We start from the raw sequence: 18189 nt of genomic DNA, 5'->3' as shown, positions 1-18189 counted from the left end.
CTGGAGACATTCTTCTGCAAATCGTGATGCAACCTTCTCAAAATCTCTAGATAAAAACTTCAGTTGACTGATCTGGAGAAACGAATTCTGAGTGTACTACAAGGGACCTGCCCTCCAAAAAATAATTCTGATTTTTGTATGCATGTACAGATACGGACATATATTTAGAGTATTCTCACTTGGTTGTAATCACTCACATGTGTACATATGTATATATTTATGCATGTGCGTGTGTGTGTGTGCATTCTTCTGGCCCCTAAGTGACAGCTTTGACCTAGAGGGAGCTGGGAGCAGGGCCCCAAGTCTTCTCTAAGCTGACAGCTCGACAAGAATGTAAGATCATTCAGTGACATTCCAAATGTCAGCAAACATTGGCCTGCTCCACTCTGCTACAGGAAAAAGTAGATGAAGGTAGGAAATGTGGAAACCTGGTCATTGAAAAGCTGCTACTGCCGGACACAACCCACACCGTTTCTGAAGAGAACACCTGGAAGACAACATTTTGCTTCTTCTCAGACTAGAGGCCTTAGGAAATGGGCATGATGAACTCAGCCCCAGTTGCTCACTCACTAGGAAGGTCTCAGGTGGCCATCTTTTTCATGGAGGAAGGCTCCATGAAACCCTCCCCATCTTTTTCATGGAGGAAGGCTCTGCTAGGGGAGCTGAGGAGGAAAGGAGAGAAAAGGGAAGAGAGAAAGACAAAGTAAGATCAAGAATCAGAGAGAATTCTGTAGATAGCCAGAGTCTGGGTCACATGAAGGACATAAAACTCCTACAACCTTGGCAATGACCTCTCTGGTTTTAATTTTATCATTACTCTTTTTAAGCAAGAATCTTAGTGCAGCCTGTGCCAAGTCACACAGCATAAAGATCAGAAAAGTTACCATGCCCCTGGCCCTCCAGGACTCTGCAGCCTCTAGGTCTTGAATGGCTGTTGGTAAGGACTGGGCTAAAGTCCAGAAGTAACCCTTCTCTCCTGTGGGGCCCTTAAGTACATCTGGAACAGGAGGTGGCTGGAGTGCAAGAGAGGAAGGAGTTAGATCCCTTGATGTTCCCACAGCTGTTCAGTTTACCTCACGAGAGGATACCACAAAGCCAACTGGGAACAGAGCCCTCAGTTTCCCCTAGTACCTATTCTGAGCTCTACAGCTCAGCAGTCAGATGAAGAACCAAGATGAACAGACTCAGTACAGTCCATCTCCACCCCCATTGTTTGGGTCTAGCAGCACTAAGATGGCCCCGAGTGGCAACGTTACCACACGGGTCGGCTGCTTTCCTGCCTTTCTGCCAAGGAACCTAGAGGCAGGGACCTATCTGTACACCAAAAAGTCTAGTGAACTTCACAGAGCAATTGTTCATGGTCAGCGCCTGCCTCGCCTGGCCGGGCCTTCACATTGCATTTGCTGAGGCCAGCAAGCAGCCTCAGATGTGCTCTGACAGCTGGCATGCTATCTTTCAGGAGTGCACGCCTAGCCCCACCAAGCTCTGCCTAGAAGGGCTTCAGCTGAGCTAGTTCTCAAAGATGAGTCAGGCAGCCAGCACTATCTAGCCCTTGTCTAGCCACCGGGAACCCAGAGGAACCAGACTCAGTCTCTGTGCTCCAGATGAACATGTCTGAAAGGAAACAGTCCAGTCATGGACTCCATTTCAACTGAGATAAACGTATTCCAAGTGCTAAGGCGCCTCAAGGCAAAAGACTGACTCCTGAGCTTTTAAGCAGAAGTGATACCCAAGTTGAATTTTCAAGGAAAGGGAATATGCCTGACAAAAATGACTGGGAGACATTTCAGACAGAAGGCAGGCCATACATAGGTCAAGGCCCGAAGCTAGGGCAAAGCCTAGCCTCTTCAGCCAAAGATGAGAAGCAGTAAACAGCAGACTCTCAGTTGCATGGGAGGTCGGCAGGAGAGGCGTGTAGGAGTCAAAATACAAACAAGCCAGAGTGCAAAAGACCTGTATACCAGGGGAAAGCAAAAAAGTTCACAAATGTTGCCACAAAGCATGGAACTAAGTCCAAGGTCATTCTCAGTATGGCACAAATACTTACAAAACTTTCTCTTTCACTGCTCCTCCACATGCTCGCTTAACTCCAGCCCACACACACCACAAAAGCACGCTCGCTGCCCTCACTGCCAAGAAAGCACTTTCTCCTTCTCACAGTCATATTCCGCCTTCCTGGAATGCCTAGTTTAAGACTCAAATCTTCACAATATCTAGCCTGAATCTCCAATCACCTCTCTCTTCTGTGAGTCCCCAGGAGCCACCATTTTCACCCCTTGTGTTCTCCCTTCTCTGAGCTTCCAGAAGTCACAACATTGACTGGTGACATGAGGCTGCTTCAGACCTGTTGTCCTTAGATCAGAATGACTTATGGGGGTGAGTCTCTACAGCAGACTTGGCCTCCTTGGACAAGGATCCCTCCAGAGCAGGAATCTGGGGAATCTAGTCCTATGCATCCTTTTTTCTGCTTATCTCGGAAGTATAGCACACAATAGGAAAGTACAGTCTTCAGGGTGATTCATTCTCTGTCAGGGCCCAGTATATTAGTCACACAAGGTCCTTGCCAGCCCACAGCCTCAGTATCAACTCCCCAGGTGCTTGGTGCTGCATGAGTGCCAGTCTCCTCCCTCGTGCCCAAAGGAAACTGGGCTCTAGTTTCCATGGCTTTTCTTCACATGAGCAAGACTCTGCTGTAGCTAGGCAGGATCAGAGCCGCTTAAATGAACTCCATCTCCCAATCAGAAAGAGATACTAGGGTCATTCAGGAGGTCAGAGGCCACAGTTGTGGTGACATCAAAGGGCAATACTTTCCCAGAGGTTCAGCTGGTGCTACATCTCTCCAGATGAACAAGAGATTCATCTCTGAGCAAGAACCTTAGAAAATCCCCTTAGCTAGGCCTGTCCTCGTGTCTGGATAAAACCAACTAGGGCAGCATCATGCTTACTCACACAGTAGCCTGGTCCCCAAGCAGCTCCCCACTGCAAGAAATAACCACACTCCATTGCAGATTAGCTAGCGAAGAGGAAAGAGGGATTTAAGAAAAGAGAAGAAAAAAAAAGAAAAGGAAAGAGAATAGAGATGAGAGAAGAAATCAGGGGAGGGGAACTCTGAGACACAGGAGAAGCAAAGGAAGCACCTGGGTGGGGCGCAGACACAGTACCTTTTTCAGATTAATCCACTGCTTGAAGTAATCTGCCACTGGCAAGCCCAAGTACTGGCATTGGCCTGGAAGCCTACAAGAAAGGAAAGAAAGAACAAATTGGGTACACCCATGTCCCAGGTATGAAGTCTTAAGCTACGAAGTCCAACAGAGTCTAAACAGATCTCAAAGAGCAACCAATTATACATTGGTCTCACTTCCCGGCCAAGAAAAGGACTCACCTCCATCACCATGGACAATGGGCTCCAGATCTAGCCCCCAGATCCAAATGTGAGATTTCAGATACTCTATTTAAAATAATATCAGTGGCTATTTTCAAATGGTTTACAGTATACTAAGTACCTTACCTACATTTTCATGGTTAATCTTCACAGCACTGCTATGAAGTAGATTTTGTGTCTACATTTCACACATGAGAAAATGAGATTCGAAGAGGTTACCCCAGGTCCCACAGCTAAAACATGATAGTACCAACAATTGAACTCGGCTCCATCTGACTCCAAAGCCTATGTTCTTTCCATGTACCAATTTGTCGTTGTTGTTTTGTTACAGCAGAGAGACAAGACAGGAGGAGAGAAAGAAAGAGCACATGATTTAGAGACAAATGGGCAGGGGCTTCAGCTCACATTTAAGCCTCTAGCTACAAGTCTTTTTCAGATGGGGAACAGGCCTTGCAGAAGGATAAGGAGAGGCCAAAATCTAAACCAAGGGTCTGTTCTTATATTTTTCTTTAAATTAGAATTTAACAACAATCTCTCCTTCTAGCTGATGATGCCATTTTACTCACACAAATCCACCAAACATGTATTGATGCCTAATGAGGGTTAGGAACTTAGGACTCAAAAAGTAAGACTTAACCCCTCCCCTGTCCATAAAAGGCAGTTTTTTCAGAGGAATAGACAATGAAAGAAAGAGATGAAAACTGCCTTAAGTTGGAACATGAGGACATATGGAAGGAAGAAGACAATACTAGAAATATCAGCCAAGAAAGATTATAGAGTTGTATTCCTAAGAGAAAAGCTTTGCCACAGGCAGTAGAGAGCCTCTGAAGAGTTGTGATTTACCAAGACTGTTCTGGGGTCAGCAAAAAAACAATAGACTCAAAAGCAGGGTAGCAGGCAGGAGACAAGAGGCAATAGTGGTGGAGATGGTGATCAAGGAAGAGACAAAAAGGATATAAAGAAGGCCCTGGTGACCAAATAGGATGTAAGGACCAATAAGAGAAAGCAGTAGAATTCTAGTCAAAGGTTTGTGTCTTAGCCAGTTTCATGCCACTAACACAGAAGGCAATAGAATAGAGAGCATCTTTGACACCCAGAGCAGGCCAGCACTCAGGTCTACTTTACTAATGTTTTTAAATTTTCTGCATGTAGTATCCCCTCTTTCAGCCCAAATTGGGAGTGGGGGGACCTGTTCCCACTGCCTTACCCTTACTATACCACTGAAAAGAAGCAAGAGTTTTGGCATGCAGTCTTAGATATATGCCTGACATGCAGTAAGCCCTTAATGTCTGCTGAATTTGAGGTGCTCAGGAGACATTTGGAAGTAGAATAATCTCTAAGGGACAGCTGGATATCTAGTTTTGAAGAGAGATCTGGAATAAGGATATGGTTGCTGAATCACTAATGTAACTTAAGTAAAGTTAAAGCCATAAGAATAGATAAGATCACGCGGGAAGAGTGTAGAGTGAGATGAACAAAGGACCCAGGCTAATGCCTTACAAGTTTTATTAAGCTGAAACAAAACCAGGCCACTTCCATCAGACCATCATCACACACAAGGAACTCCCTACTTCATGCAGCAGCCAGCCCTAATTTTGGACTCAATTCTTAGGTCATCCTTCTCTAAATACTAAACTAAAGTCTGTCTCCCTGTAACTTCTACTCATGAGTCCCAGGTATGTCTTTAGAAACTACAGAGAAGAAGACTTCCATCTCTTCCTTGCAGTACCCTTCCAAGATCTTAGAGTACATAAAGCTTCCCCCAGAGTTCCCTTCTCCAAACAACATATATTCAGCAACTTCAGAAATTCTCCAGGAGACAATATGTCATGAGTCAGGATTCACCCAATCCACCTCCACTCCCAGAGGGCAAGTCCCAGACCTTTATCACGGTGTCAGACACCCAAGGTCACACATGTTCTTTTGACCCAAGTTCACATTACCTTTGGTCAACCTAAACTGTGGTGAAAGTATGCTTCCCCTTTCTGAAATATAAAGAACTGATTTTTTAGCTTAAAATGTTGGTTCATGCCTATAATCCCATATTTTGGGAGGTTGAAGTAGGAGGATCGCTTGAGGCCAGGAGTTTGAGATCAACTGGGGGCAATAAAGTGAGATCTTATCTCTACAAAAAATTAGAAAAATTAGTCAGAGCTGGGCACAGAGACTCACACCTGTAATCCCAGCACTTTGGGAGGCTGATATAAGAGGACTGATTAAGACCAGGAGTTCGAGACCAGCCCAGACAACATAGCGAGACCTTGTCTCTACAAAAACATAATTTAAAAAAATCAGCCAGGTGTGTTGGCATATGCCTGCAGTCTCAGCTACTTGGGAGGCTGAGACAGGATTGTCTGAGCCCAGGAGGTTGAGGCTGCCTGCGGTGAGCTGTGAGTATGCCACTGCACTACAGTCTGGTAGACAGAGTGAGACCCTAACTAAAAAAGAAAAAAGAAAAAACAGAAAGAAGAAAAAATTAGGCAGGTATGGTGGTGAGCACCAATAGTCCCAGTTACTTGGGAGGCTGAGGCAGGAGGATCACTTGAGCACAGGAGTTTGAGGCTGTGGTGAGTCATGACTGTACATTGCCCTCCAACCTGGGTGACAGAATGAGACCCTATAGGAAGGAAGGAAGGAAGGAAGGAAGGAAGGAAGGAAGGAAGGAAGGAAGGAAGGAAGGAAGGAAGGAAGGAAGGAAGGAAGGAAATACAAGTCATTAGTGTAAGTTGCCATAGTGTGGTCAAGCAAGAGCTAAGAAAAACCCAATAGATTTGGTAATGAGGAGGTCACAAGTAATCTTGGTCAGAGAGGCATCAGTGGTCTGGGTGTGGGAGGCAGAAGGCAGCCTATAAAGTGTCGAAAAGTGAGTGAGAGATACAAAAGTGGAGACCACAAGTGAAAACTTCTTTTTTAGAAAGTTTGGACATGAGAATCTAGTTGAGATGACTGATTCCACCCCAGAAAGTTCAAGGCAGTCTAGCCTTCCCTCCATTAACCCTTTAAATATTTGAAAAATACTAGCAGGAAGTTGATCCCCTTATTTCAGGCAGTGTATAGAAAGGATTTACTTTTATGAGACCCAAGATATCCTACCTGAGAGGCAGTTTTCTCTCAAACACCCAGGTGACACAGTGACATTAACTATAACTGGTCAGTTTCCTGGAAGGGAAATTCTGGTCGAAGCCAAGATGATAAAGGGGTATCCAGATCGATATGCCCAAGAATATGAGGAAATTAGGCAATTTTTAAAGATAAGCTAGACTGTGGTTGCCTAAGAAGCAGAAATGTAATCTGATAACAATTTTCTTTCCTTCAGTCTTTCTTTCATGATCCTTTATCCTTGATATTTGTGAAAATGCTTGTTGAGTCCAACTATTTTAGAAAAATCACATTAAGGTCTATGAGTAAAGGAGGCCACCAGAACCAGCATGTAGTATACCCCCTTTCAGGAACAAATCAGGAGAACTAGCCAGCAAAAGGCAGGAAGCCCCTATATTATTCTCCCCTAGCCAACTCTAGCACCTCCTGATTCTTTCAGTTGACAAAGGCCAACAGTCCTATTGGCTCTGGCTAGCCCAGGGATAGGGAGAGGCTTCTTGTTCAGCAGAACTACAAGGGTAGATGACAGTTATAGACATTTCTACCCCGTCAGGGAGGGCCTAAGTCAGTAGGATTCTGTATATTCCTCTCCAAGGAGAACCCCAAACAAGGAGGGGCCACATTGAGGATAGACCAGGCAGACTGTCAGGCAGGATACTCAGCCTCAGACACAGCTCAGCAGCAATCCCAAGTGCCATTCTATACTCCATGTCTGACTGAAACACATGGGGACTAGGGACTGTAATTCTCACTCGGGGGCTCTAGTCACTTGCAGGTACACATGCAGTTTGCAGACTCACTTACAGGCATTTAGGTGGCTGACTGCTCCTCTGACTGGTCCTAGCCCTGTGACTCCAAGATACAAGCAGTATCTTGTAGTAGAGCCAAGCCCCAACTTCATGAGAGACACAGAGCCAAAGTCCAGAACATGAACACCAGGTGCCCTATGAGAAGACAGCTATACAGCTCTATCACATAACCCTACCCCAGCTTGGAGAGCACCAAGAGATGAAGTCTGTGAGAAAGGTGGGTAAGAGTGGTCATCATCCCTTTATACAATAAGGGAAACAGGCTCAGAGGAGAAAAAGGATTTGCTCAATCATACAACAAGCCAAGGGTAGCACTAGAAATGGAATCTAACTCTAGCTTCTGACTGCACAGGCATCATTTGTGTGGATGCACTCACAGCTATTTACAGCCCCTGGGAAGGCAAAGCCTGGGGCCTTGGAGAGGATGGAAGCATATAGTCGTCACTGCTTAAGGTCACACCTGGGTTCAAGGTTCTTAGGAGCCTAAAACTTGGGTCAGTGGGTACCAGTGGGTACATGGTTCCACCAATCTGGAAAGAAAAAGGGCAAAAGTCTACCTGGCACAAAGGGTCTGAATGCTGTAAGCTCCTACCAGATACTAATCCCAAGAAAAGAGCCACTGGCAGTGGGCCCTGGACTAGCCTGCGGGCACGAATATGCAGGCAGGTTTATGGTGCCCAGGTCTCCATGCAGCTGGATTCACTGGGCACAAAGCTCCCCACTGCCCAAACATCATCTGGTCATGCTTATTACTGTTGCCCAATGAAATTTTATGCACCGAGTCCACAGGTGTGATTTCCCCTTCTTTATGAGGGCCGGAATGACATCACTGATGGCCAATAGAAAAGAGCCAATTATGTCCAGGCCATAAAAAAGAATGAGATTTTTTTCAACCAAATCAAAACTTCCTTCAGCTTCATGAATGCAAGGGGCCCCTTTAAGGAAGGGCCCCGCAGTCCTGCCTGTGGGCTCTAAACCGATTGACATAATTGCTTTCCAAATACTGTGGGCCTAGGGCCAAAAAGGGGGTACACCCTTGACATTTACCATGTGACCCTGTTCTTATCACACTGGCCCCTCAGGGCCATCGGAATAGAACATCAAACCCTACCCTCTGGCCCTGGCTGTCACCTCACTAGTTAGTTCATCAGGGGAAAGTTAGAAGATGGGGGACTCCTCAAGTTCCCTTATTACTTCTTTTGAATAACAAAAAAGCAGAGAGCTCTTCACTGCCTAGAAAGAACAACCCACAAGCATGCAGCACAAAGCAAAAGGGGCCCAGCCTTCCCCACCCCACCCCTCATTCAGCCCCACCACCTGCAACCGAGCCACTCTGGCTGGGCCCAGACATCCCTGATGGCAAACAGGTGTGGCTAGCTCGGCGCCAGCCAAGGCTGGGGAGTAGCTCATTAGGGGAACACCCCCCTCGCTAATGGGTATGGCCATGGTGGAGCCATTGTGGGCGGGAGCTCAGCTTTGAAGATTAGGTGAGGCAAAGCTGGGGGGAGAGCTGTTAGGTTGAGGCAAAGAGAACAGCACCTCCGTGGAGGTCTGATGGACATACTGACAGAAAGACACCAACAGCCAGGACCAGCAAGAGAGCAGGCATCCACGCTGGAAAAGGTCATGCACATGACTCCTTACATGCTTTTATCTCTTCAAGTCTTAGGGACAGACCCAAGTGAGGGAGATGCATATCACTCACTCTGAGCAGACTCAAGCCCTTCAAGAGAAGGGGGACCAGCAGAATCTGGAGCCACCCTTGACCCTTTTCTGCCTCTCAGGAAAGGCTGTGGGACCTAGAACTTGGAGTGATATGGGTTGTCAGTCCTGGTGCCCACCAGGTGTAGGACAGTCAAATACTGTTCACCTGCAGGAGCAACTATTGCATTCCATCTGATATGCAGAAATGGGGAGTGTTGGGAAGCAAAGGTAAAAAGAGAGGCTCTGTCTTCCTCAGAGTCATCACTGGACCCAGAAGTGATCATGGAAGGCCCAGCCTTGGGAAGGAAGAGGCCAGTAGAAGACAGCCAGCCAGACTGATGGAAGGTGCTGCCACAGGGACACCTAAGAGGGCAGATGGGGCATGTTTCCATGCAGTTTCCACACGCTCATTCCAATACAAATGCTGTGAAGAATGCTGTTGCTAGTTGTCCTGCATCTCAGAACTGCCAAGATTTCCTATGCTTCCCCTTCCCACTGGATTCCAGTATGGGAGTCCTATCTAGTAAGACCCTCCACAGTCAGCATGAGTTGAGTCTGTATCCAGCACGGGCCAGCTACCCCAGCCTGGGCAGCTCTTAGCTGGGGACACAGCTCTTTGTCTCTCCTGTTTCCGTTACCCCACCCAGAGGAAATAAACAGACCCTGGGTGATAAACGGTCCGCCTTTCACGATCACTTTTCCTCAAGTTGAGGAGAGTAGCTGGTGATGGATGGGTTGGAATTTGGTTATCAGGAAGGGCTGTCAGCCAGAGGTGCCTATCTCCTCCCCCACTACGCAGGGCATCATTACACTGTGGCATTGAGGTAAAATATGACCAAGGGGAGGGAAGGAAGAAAGAGGGGAAGGCTGAGCTTACACACGGAGCAAATTGAGCAACAATGAGAGCAGGCACGAGGCTGGGACGTTAGTTATCTGCCCGTGACACCTTTTATCTCTGCACAAATTGGTCCTTCCTCCCCCACTGCATCCTCTTATACAAACAGAGGCAGACACAATGTGTCACCACTGCAATAGCGTAGTAATTTAACCCGAATTAGTGAGGGGGTCAAGCTAGGAAATAGGGGTTTCTCATTTCAACAGGTTCCTTAGTCTCGGCTCTGAACCGCCACATTGGGGGAAGGAAGGTAGTGAGAAAGCAGACTCATAATTGAATTCACTCACTTGGCCGCTGCTGATGTATAAAAAATTAATGCTCAAGCTTCCTACCTATCAAAGCTGGTTAGTATCCATCTCACCTGCAAGATGCACCATGTCAGAAGACACAGCACAGGCCCACCCCAGGCAGGCCTAGCACTCAGAGCTTTTAGCCAATGTAGGAAAAGCAAGAACAGGAACGGAGAGAAAGGCACTGCCCAGAGACATCAGCCCCAAACCAGAGGGTGTGACAGGAGCTGATCACATCAAAGGTAGGCCTTGACAGTTCAAGAATACACTTCAGTCTACACAGGGAAAAGGGATCCTGGCTCCACAATGCAACAGAAGATGTACAGGGTGTTTTATCAGTAACCCCTCTCTGCCTCACAAACAGACAAGACACACACACACACACACACACACACTGCTGTGCCTGAAATGAAGGATGCCAATGACAGCACTGATAGCATTGATAAGGCAAAAGGGCAGGGAGGAGAAGAGCCTGGCCTGTTCCTCAGTGACCTCCCCTGTTGAGGGAGCAGGAGTTATGGATACAGGATTCACCTTGGAATCCATTCTCCAAACCCAAAGGTCTCTGGAGGTGAAGAGTGCAGTTCAACCCCCATCCAGTACCATGGCTCTAAGTTTTTAAGTGACAGCTTGGTCAAGTGATCGTATGTCCTTGGGCAACTGACATCACCTCCACTTCCTTGCTCTGTGAGGGTTAAAGGAGCTAGCCAGGGAAACAAGCATTACAAATAAGGGCTCATGAAAGGGATTCTGGCTACAAGGAGATCAACTGAGGCTAAACCTGCAATAGCCTTTGGAGATGCTTCTAGGCTACCTGCATTGAGAAGACAGTGCCTTAGTCAGGAAGAGGATACTGGTGAAGGATTGCTGAGGATGATAGGAAAAGGGAAAGTTCCAGAACAGCTACACAGCTGCAAAAATGAATTCCAAGAAGCTTGAACTGAGGGGAGGAGTTAGGGGTGAAGGAGGCACCTTGGGACTTATTCTCCAAATCCAAAGAATCAGCAAACAAATACCAAGGAACAAAAGCCAAGACCCTGGTCTAGACACAAAAGTGGGAAAACTCTACCTCAGTAGACCACCCTATACTCATGAGTATTGCTGAGATCCAGGACCTTCAAGGTAGAGGCTAATAGAACCCAGTTCCTATATTCAGAGAGCTTCTAGGCCTATCCAGAAGAAAACCATGGCATAAACAGCATAGCCACTCTAAAAAGGACCACTGAGAAAGGGCTACCTCACTTCTGGTGATAGAAGGGCAATGTCCAGGGCACTTATAGAGACTCAGCTACAGTTACCTCTGCTCAAGCAGGTGCTCACATACACACTCATTTGTCCCTCCATTCTTCTCTGCCTGCCCACAGCCCCAGGGAGATGCACTGCTGACTTCTCAGCCCACTATGCCCCTGCACTTGCCCCCATCCTTTGGGACAGCTGCAGGTTACAATTCCAACCACAGGCTTCAGAAAGATGATACACTTGCTGGAGCCTGCAAAGGGTCAGGAGAGAGTACTGTTTGAAATGCCAGTGTGACAGCTGGCTCCCTGTCTGTCTCTTCCTCCCCCAACCCCCTCCCCAAACTTGTCATGGTACAAGAAGTCTATAAGCAGCCCATCAGCTTTAAATATCAGTGTGCGTGAAGCAGGAGCACGAGAGCGAGGGAGCGGGAAGCAGACAGCAAGCGCCTCTGTCGCCACTGCCTGTCAGGGAACACTAATGAATTTCACCACCAGCAGCCATGCTTCAGATGGGGATGAGGTAGGGAGTGGGGGTTTTCTAGGGAGAACTCTCACAGTATTAAAACAGCTTTTCCCAAAGCCCCGTTAATAAATGTCATTGCGGAACTACGGCCCACCACCAGGACTTCAAGGGAAGGGGAGGAGTGGGACAAGCCCTGCTGTCCTCTCAGGCAGGGAGGAGAGTGCAGGGATATGAGGTTGGAAGGAGCCGGCTGAGCCCAGAGTTAAGATGGTGACCTCTGGCAGGTCTCCCACCTTGCCTTCCCACTAACGCCCATGCTCATCTCATGAAGGCCTTGTGATGCTTTGTTGAGAGGACTAGGGTAAGAAGGAAGGGCCTTGGGCAGGGAAAGATGACCAGTCGTGCCTTCCTGGCCAGACTCACCACCCATCCCACTTCACATCAACTGCAGCTAACTCACTTCACAGTGAGGCCCCATGGCAAGGAGTCACAGGCCATCCTTCCAGATCTAGGAGAAGTAGGGTGAGGAAGACTCTGGCACCAGCCTAACAGGAAGCTGCTTCCCCCAAAGATGTCAGAGCCAGAGCTGCTTATAAGTTTACAAATGAAGAAATGGAGGTTGAGAGTGGTAATGTGACTTTCCCAAGATCCTACAAGTAGAAAGCCCTGAGGCCAGGACTCAAACTCAGGTCATTTTTCATTCTAAAGGCCCTTCTCCTTCCACAGTACCACACAGCTTCTCTGAGGAAGAGCTGATCACCTCATTGTCTCCTCTGCATCCTCTGCTGCCAGGACCTGCCCTTCGCCTCTATTTCCTCCCACTAGTACACATGCATCTCTGGCCTGGCACGGGTCACAGCTGTCATGTAGCACTGGGCTGGGCTCCAGGCCAGGGTGAACCCAGCCGGGCAGAGAAAGCCCTGGGAGTGAGCCAGGCCATCACCTGGGAGTCTCCACAGCTCAGAGGACATGGCTACAGGCATAAGCCCTCCCTCGGGTGCCCTCTGCACAGCTCTGAGCAGCAGTGTCTGATCTGGCAGCGACCTGCTGTGCAGGGGGCAAATGACATTTAATTTCCTCTTGGTTTCCCTATAGTACAGACGAAAGGCCGTCACCTGCGTCTGGGTCTGGCGGCACAGCTGGAAGTGTTCCCAGACACGCTGTTCTGGAGAGTTCCCAACAAAAACCAGAACACAGACGGGTGCAGAGGGATGCCCCATAGGCCAGGTTGCTGGTCTTCCCAAGGAAAACCACCCTCAAATCCTTAGTGCCACGCAGTTGCTCAAAGCCTCCAAAAGGCACTATAGACATATAGACCACTTCCCTGCTCCGTGGCTTTTTAGCCCACCTGCCAACAATCTCTACTCCATTTATCCTCAGCAGAGCCCACATGAAGAACACAATTGCCACAAACACCATATGGAATACTATAACATGCATCTCCCCGGTGCCATAAATAGTCCTTGAAATCCTATACCTGTATCTTCCCAGCCCCTCTCTGGGCAAACAATAAGACAAGTGCCTCTCCAGTGTCCTTCCCATGGTAGCTCTTGCCCACCTGTTGTGACTGCAGGAAGTGCTGGAGCATTCACCAGGGCTTGGCCAGAGTTCTCTTTCCCAGATGGAATAACAGAAGCCCCAGCAGGGAGTGGGGTATGGAGAGGAGGCTGAGCAGGCAACGGGAGGCTTCCAGGTCACTGTGGTAAGTGCCTCAGCTGATGAGCTATTCTCTTTTTGGCCAGGGAAACCAGGAGCTCCTTAGTAGGTTGAGCTGTCCCCAAGATACCTTGTTCATCCTACTTGCCTGTGGCCATCTTGACCCTATGCCTGAGTTGCCTTTGTGTGGCCTACAATGCCCTCTGGAGGCTCCATAGAGAGGTATTCTCCTAGTGTTCAGGATCCAGGATGCAGTCTCACCTCTGTGCTAATAAAGGTTCTCAAGGACACAGCTGTTGTCCTTAACCCTCTGGCTGGGCTCCTCTGCCCTGATTCCAGCTTTCCTGACTCCTTCAAGATGTGTAAGCACTTGGCCTATACAGAGTCAAACTTCTGGGTGGGCATTAGACAGGCTGTGGTTTTTAAACTGTGCTCCATGGAGTTCTAGGGTTCTAAAGAGGGATATCAGGATACTTCATGGGACTGGGGGAGGAAGAGGAGGAGTGGGCAGGGCCTTTACCCAGCTTCAAACCAGCACAGCTCAACCTAATATTGGGCTTTAACATTTTGTTCCCCCCAAAAAGTTTACTGCTAAAAAAATACTACCCATTCTGTCTCTCTGTGGCACTCCTCTGGGCTCTCACAATAATTGTTTTTGTGATTTCCTTATAGTGTTTTCATACTCTACCTTACTTACCCTGTAATTATGCATGTGCTGGTATTTCTATCCTGACAACTTGGCAGTCCCTACAGTCCCCAGCAAAGTACTTACTGGGCCCAGAGCAGTTCTCAATAGGGGCTGACTTTAGGCTACTGCTGGAATGCCAGCACATCCAAAGAAATGCCATGATCGGCATCTTCAATGAAAGTTTCCTTGGTAAAGAAGAGTATTCCTTGGGATAGAAGAGATGCAGTAAAGGATAACTGACATTTGCAGAAAGGTGCTCATGAAGACATGTGGCACATGCCACTCTTAAATCAGTGAATGGGACACACCTGCTGCCATGATCAATCATCTAAATCAACCCCCCAGGGGACCAACAGATTTTTGCAATTGGCCAATCCTTGGGCAAAATGCACCATATTCCAACAGAAAATATCACTCATTAGAAGCTTCCAAACCCTATATGTCAAGCCATGGGAACACAGAATGATACTCATCGGCTGCATATTCCAGGGAGTGTTCCCTGGCTTCCTGTATCCTGTAGAGAAGTCACTTGTCCCATAGTTCTTTTCACAGGACTAGAAATGGGTGAAGCCCCTTGGCCCCATCAACCAAACCTACTGCCTGGGCCTCTTTCACTAGCCAGTTTTGGAGAGGGGGCAAGGGGCGGTAGGGGACTGTGCTCCTCCTAGCTAAAGCCACTTGTTAATAGGCCCTAGATTCCCTTATCTCTGGGGACAGAAAGGTAGCAATGAGCTCTCTCCTCTCCCCCCACCCCCCATGCCTCCCAGCAGGGCCAGGGAGGACAGCCATTAGTGTGTGCCTCAGCAGACAATGGGGAGGAGAAGTCTCCAGAGCAAAGGACAACTGCAGCAATTAGAATGCAGGGAGGTTCAGAAGCTATTTAACTGGGTGACCCCTGAGGTCGCTGCATCTGACTCCCATCCCTGGATAAATATTGTATGAGAGGGGAGGGGGCGAGTGAGGGAGCCATCGGAGTGCTGCTCCTCCTTTCACTCCTTTCCCCACCCCACACGGCTGCCTCCAGCCACACACACCAGGAACATTATTTACAGCCCTGACAGTCAGAGCAATCACTCTGCTAACCAAGAGGGAATGGACAAAGTCGACTTACCAAAAATTGACTATGGCAAGTGAAGAAGAAACCAGGGTTTGTGAGGGAAGGGAGCTAAGTCAACACAGATGCAGGGCTCCCCCCACATTCTGGGTCTGACTGACACAAACATTCCGTCACCTCAAGACCCCAAACCACTGGCAGGTAAAGCTGCTCCTAACTGGCAGAGAGTAAGTGAGAGAAATAGAGCATCCTTCTACCTTTTGGGGGCCTGTAATGGAAAAACTCCTGGCTCTCATCAACATCCAGGTGCTCCTTAACAAAGATGGGAGTCCTAGCTACCTGCCCAAAGGAAGCTGAACTAGTCACAAGCCACTTGTCCAGTTGGCCCCTGAGCTGACCTAGTGGGAAAAGGCCAAGAGCAAGAAAGTCAGACATCGCAGAAGGGATCAGGGTGGGGGAAGAAGAGGAGAGTGTCTGAGTGCAGGCTGCGTCTCAGCCCCCACATGTGCCGCTCCTCCAGTCCTGCTCTAATGCACCCTGACATGCCTCTGAAGACAGAGAGCTGTTTGCAGTCAGCACCGTGATTTGTTAGTAATTATTTCCATGGTGTCACATTGCTGTCACTCTGTTAACAAAGAGACAGGCTGCCTTGGGCTGCCTGCAAGAAAGAACGGCAGAGAAAAAGGACTGTCAGGCTCCCGGGATTCTCTGGGCTGGCTGGCTTTCTTCCCCAAACTAACATACTCACAGGCTTTGGAAGAAACAGTTTTACAGAACTATCAAGTCTGAGTTGTGTCACCCTTTAGCCAGGGACACTAAGAATTTATCCTACCCACTCACAGTCACCCTTCCCAAAGCTCTACAAAGCTAAGCCCCCCAGAGTCCAAAATCATTCAGGCCCAGACCACTGAATGAACAAATCATTCAGGCCCAGACCACTGAAGTCTTGAGTTCCCTGGCCTTCAACTCCCAAGACCTCTGCTCTTTGACTCTTCTTCCTCACTGGGATGTTTGCAGCCTCTCATGTGCTCTTAGAAACCTGACAAAAGAAATCTTATTCAGACCAAACTGAAGCAGCTGCCCTATAGGAATAGAAGGGGAATAGGGAGCCTATGATGGCAGGGCATCTTCCGTATTGAACCCATCAACCACAGTTCGAGTGAAGTAGCACAGGTGACAATGCTCCTGAAGCCTCCATGTGCCTGTGCAACTGTGAGGAGACACCTGCAGGGCCGTCTCCACATATGACCTGTCTTTCGCACTGCCTGGATCTGCACAGCATCTTCCCTAGGAGAACTGGTGGTTTGCTTTAGCACAAAGTAATGTCTCCATCACCCTGGCTGGGAATTAGAGGACATATTGGCAAGCAATGACAAAACAGAGGTCACTCACCTTACAGGCATGGAAAATTGGAGATTAATTCTCTCCTCTCACAGAGGGAATCAGACTCCAGGACAGTGGAAGGGACACCAATACTGAGAAACCTTTCACTGCCAAGCAGCAGCAGCAGCAGCTAATCCCACCTCTACCACCATCAGCAGAAAAGGAAGATGAAAGCCCACAAGCCCTAGAGAAGTCCTGCCAAGGTGGCAAGGGCCACTGCCACTTAGCTCCTGCAGAATCCCAAAGGATAGAAAAGGCTGGACACGACTAAAATTCTTCAAGCATTGGATCCAAAAGGCAGAGGACAGTGCCAGCTACATGTACTGGAATGCAAACTCCACAAAAGCAAGATGTTTGGGAAGTTTTCTCTTTGTTCACTGCCATATCCTTAATACCTACAACAGTACAAGGCGCATATTGGGTAGTCAACACATATCTGCTAGAATAATAAATAAATGAGCCAGTATGGCTCAAAGGCCACTTCTACGGGCCTGGGGCCAGCCTCTCACTATGACAGGACCTCAGAGAAGAGAGAGGTCAATACAGACTCCAAACAGACAGGGAAGGCCATATGACCAAAGGACTGGAGTTAAGTTTTAAAGGATGAGGGGGATTGGGACAAGCTGATGAACCTAGGAAGATTCTCATATCAGATTGAACATTTACATACTTATTCAATGGGCATATACTGAGTCCACAACATTGGTTGCCCCATAAGTAGTACTGTTTGAATAGGACCCAAATATGTTCAGCCACAGGGCATCTCGGACTTCAGGCCACACCACACTTGGGAAAAGACTCTAAAGAAGGTAGATATTCCAATAAAAGAATAGTTACATAAAATGTAGTATAATACAATGGAATACTATATAGCAATAAAAAGGCGAAACTACTGATATATACAACATCGGTTATTCTCCCATAAATTATGTTATGCTAAAGAAGTCAGACACAAAAGAGTATATCTTGTATGATTCCACTTATATGAAAGTTAAGGATAGGCAAAACGAACTCAAAGTAACAAAAGTCAGAACAGTAATTACTTGGCAAGGGAAAGGCATTAATGATTGGGAAGAGGCACAAGAGGACTTTCTGGAAAGATGGAAATGTTATTAATCTTGACCTGGGTGATGATTACACAGGTGTACACTTGTATAAAATATATATCAAGGTATACACTTCACATTTGTATATTCTGTGTACTGTACCAATTTCATATCTCTGTACCAATTTCATACCTCAATTATTTTTTTTTTGAGTTGGAGTCTCACTCTTGTTGCCCAGTCTGGAGTGCAGTGGCATGCTCACGGCCACTACAGCCTCGACCTACTGGGCTCAGTTGATCCTTCTGCCTCAGCCTTCCAAGCAGCTGGAACTACAGATGCATGCCACCACACTTGGCTTATTTTTTGTTTTTTATTTTTTTGAGTTGGAGTCTCACTCTGTCGCCCAGACTGGAGTGCAGTGGCCGCTCCCGGCCACCGCAGCCTCGACCTGCTGGGCTCTGGCGATCCTTCCGCCTCAGCCT

General features: G+C 47.8%; 1 protein-coding gene across 1 annotated transcript in view; it reads right to left on the bottom strand.

The window, feature by feature from the left end:
- Nucleotides 1–884: 884 nt before the first annotated feature.
- Nucleotides 885–18189, bottom strand: part of ERI3 (ERI1 exoribonuclease family member 3) — a gene marked incomplete at its 3' end in the record, with an annotated part of 75994 nt that continues 58689 nt past the window's right edge. Inside the window, exons 7-8 of the mRNA XM_021717418.1 lie at nucleotides 3138–3234; nucleotides 885–1013 (exon numbers count right to left, since the gene is read on the bottom strand). Of these exons, the coding sequence (XP_021573093.1) occupies nucleotides 885–1013; nucleotides 3138–3234 (226 nt within the window). The remainder of the gene's footprint in view (nucleotides 1014–3137; nucleotides 3235–18189) is intronic.

Source organism: Carlito syrichta, unplaced genomic scaffold (genome assembly GCF_000164805.1).
Source record: "Carlito syrichta isolate Samal-C Ts95f unplaced genomic scaffold, Tarsius_syrichta-2.0.1 Scaffold309730, whole genome shotgun sequence".
NCBI classification, from domain to species: Eukaryota; Metazoa; Chordata; class Mammalia; order Primates; family Tarsiidae; genus Carlito; species Carlito syrichta.
Note: the sequence above shows the minus strand (reverse complement) of the source record. Positions and strands in the feature narration are given on the sequence as shown.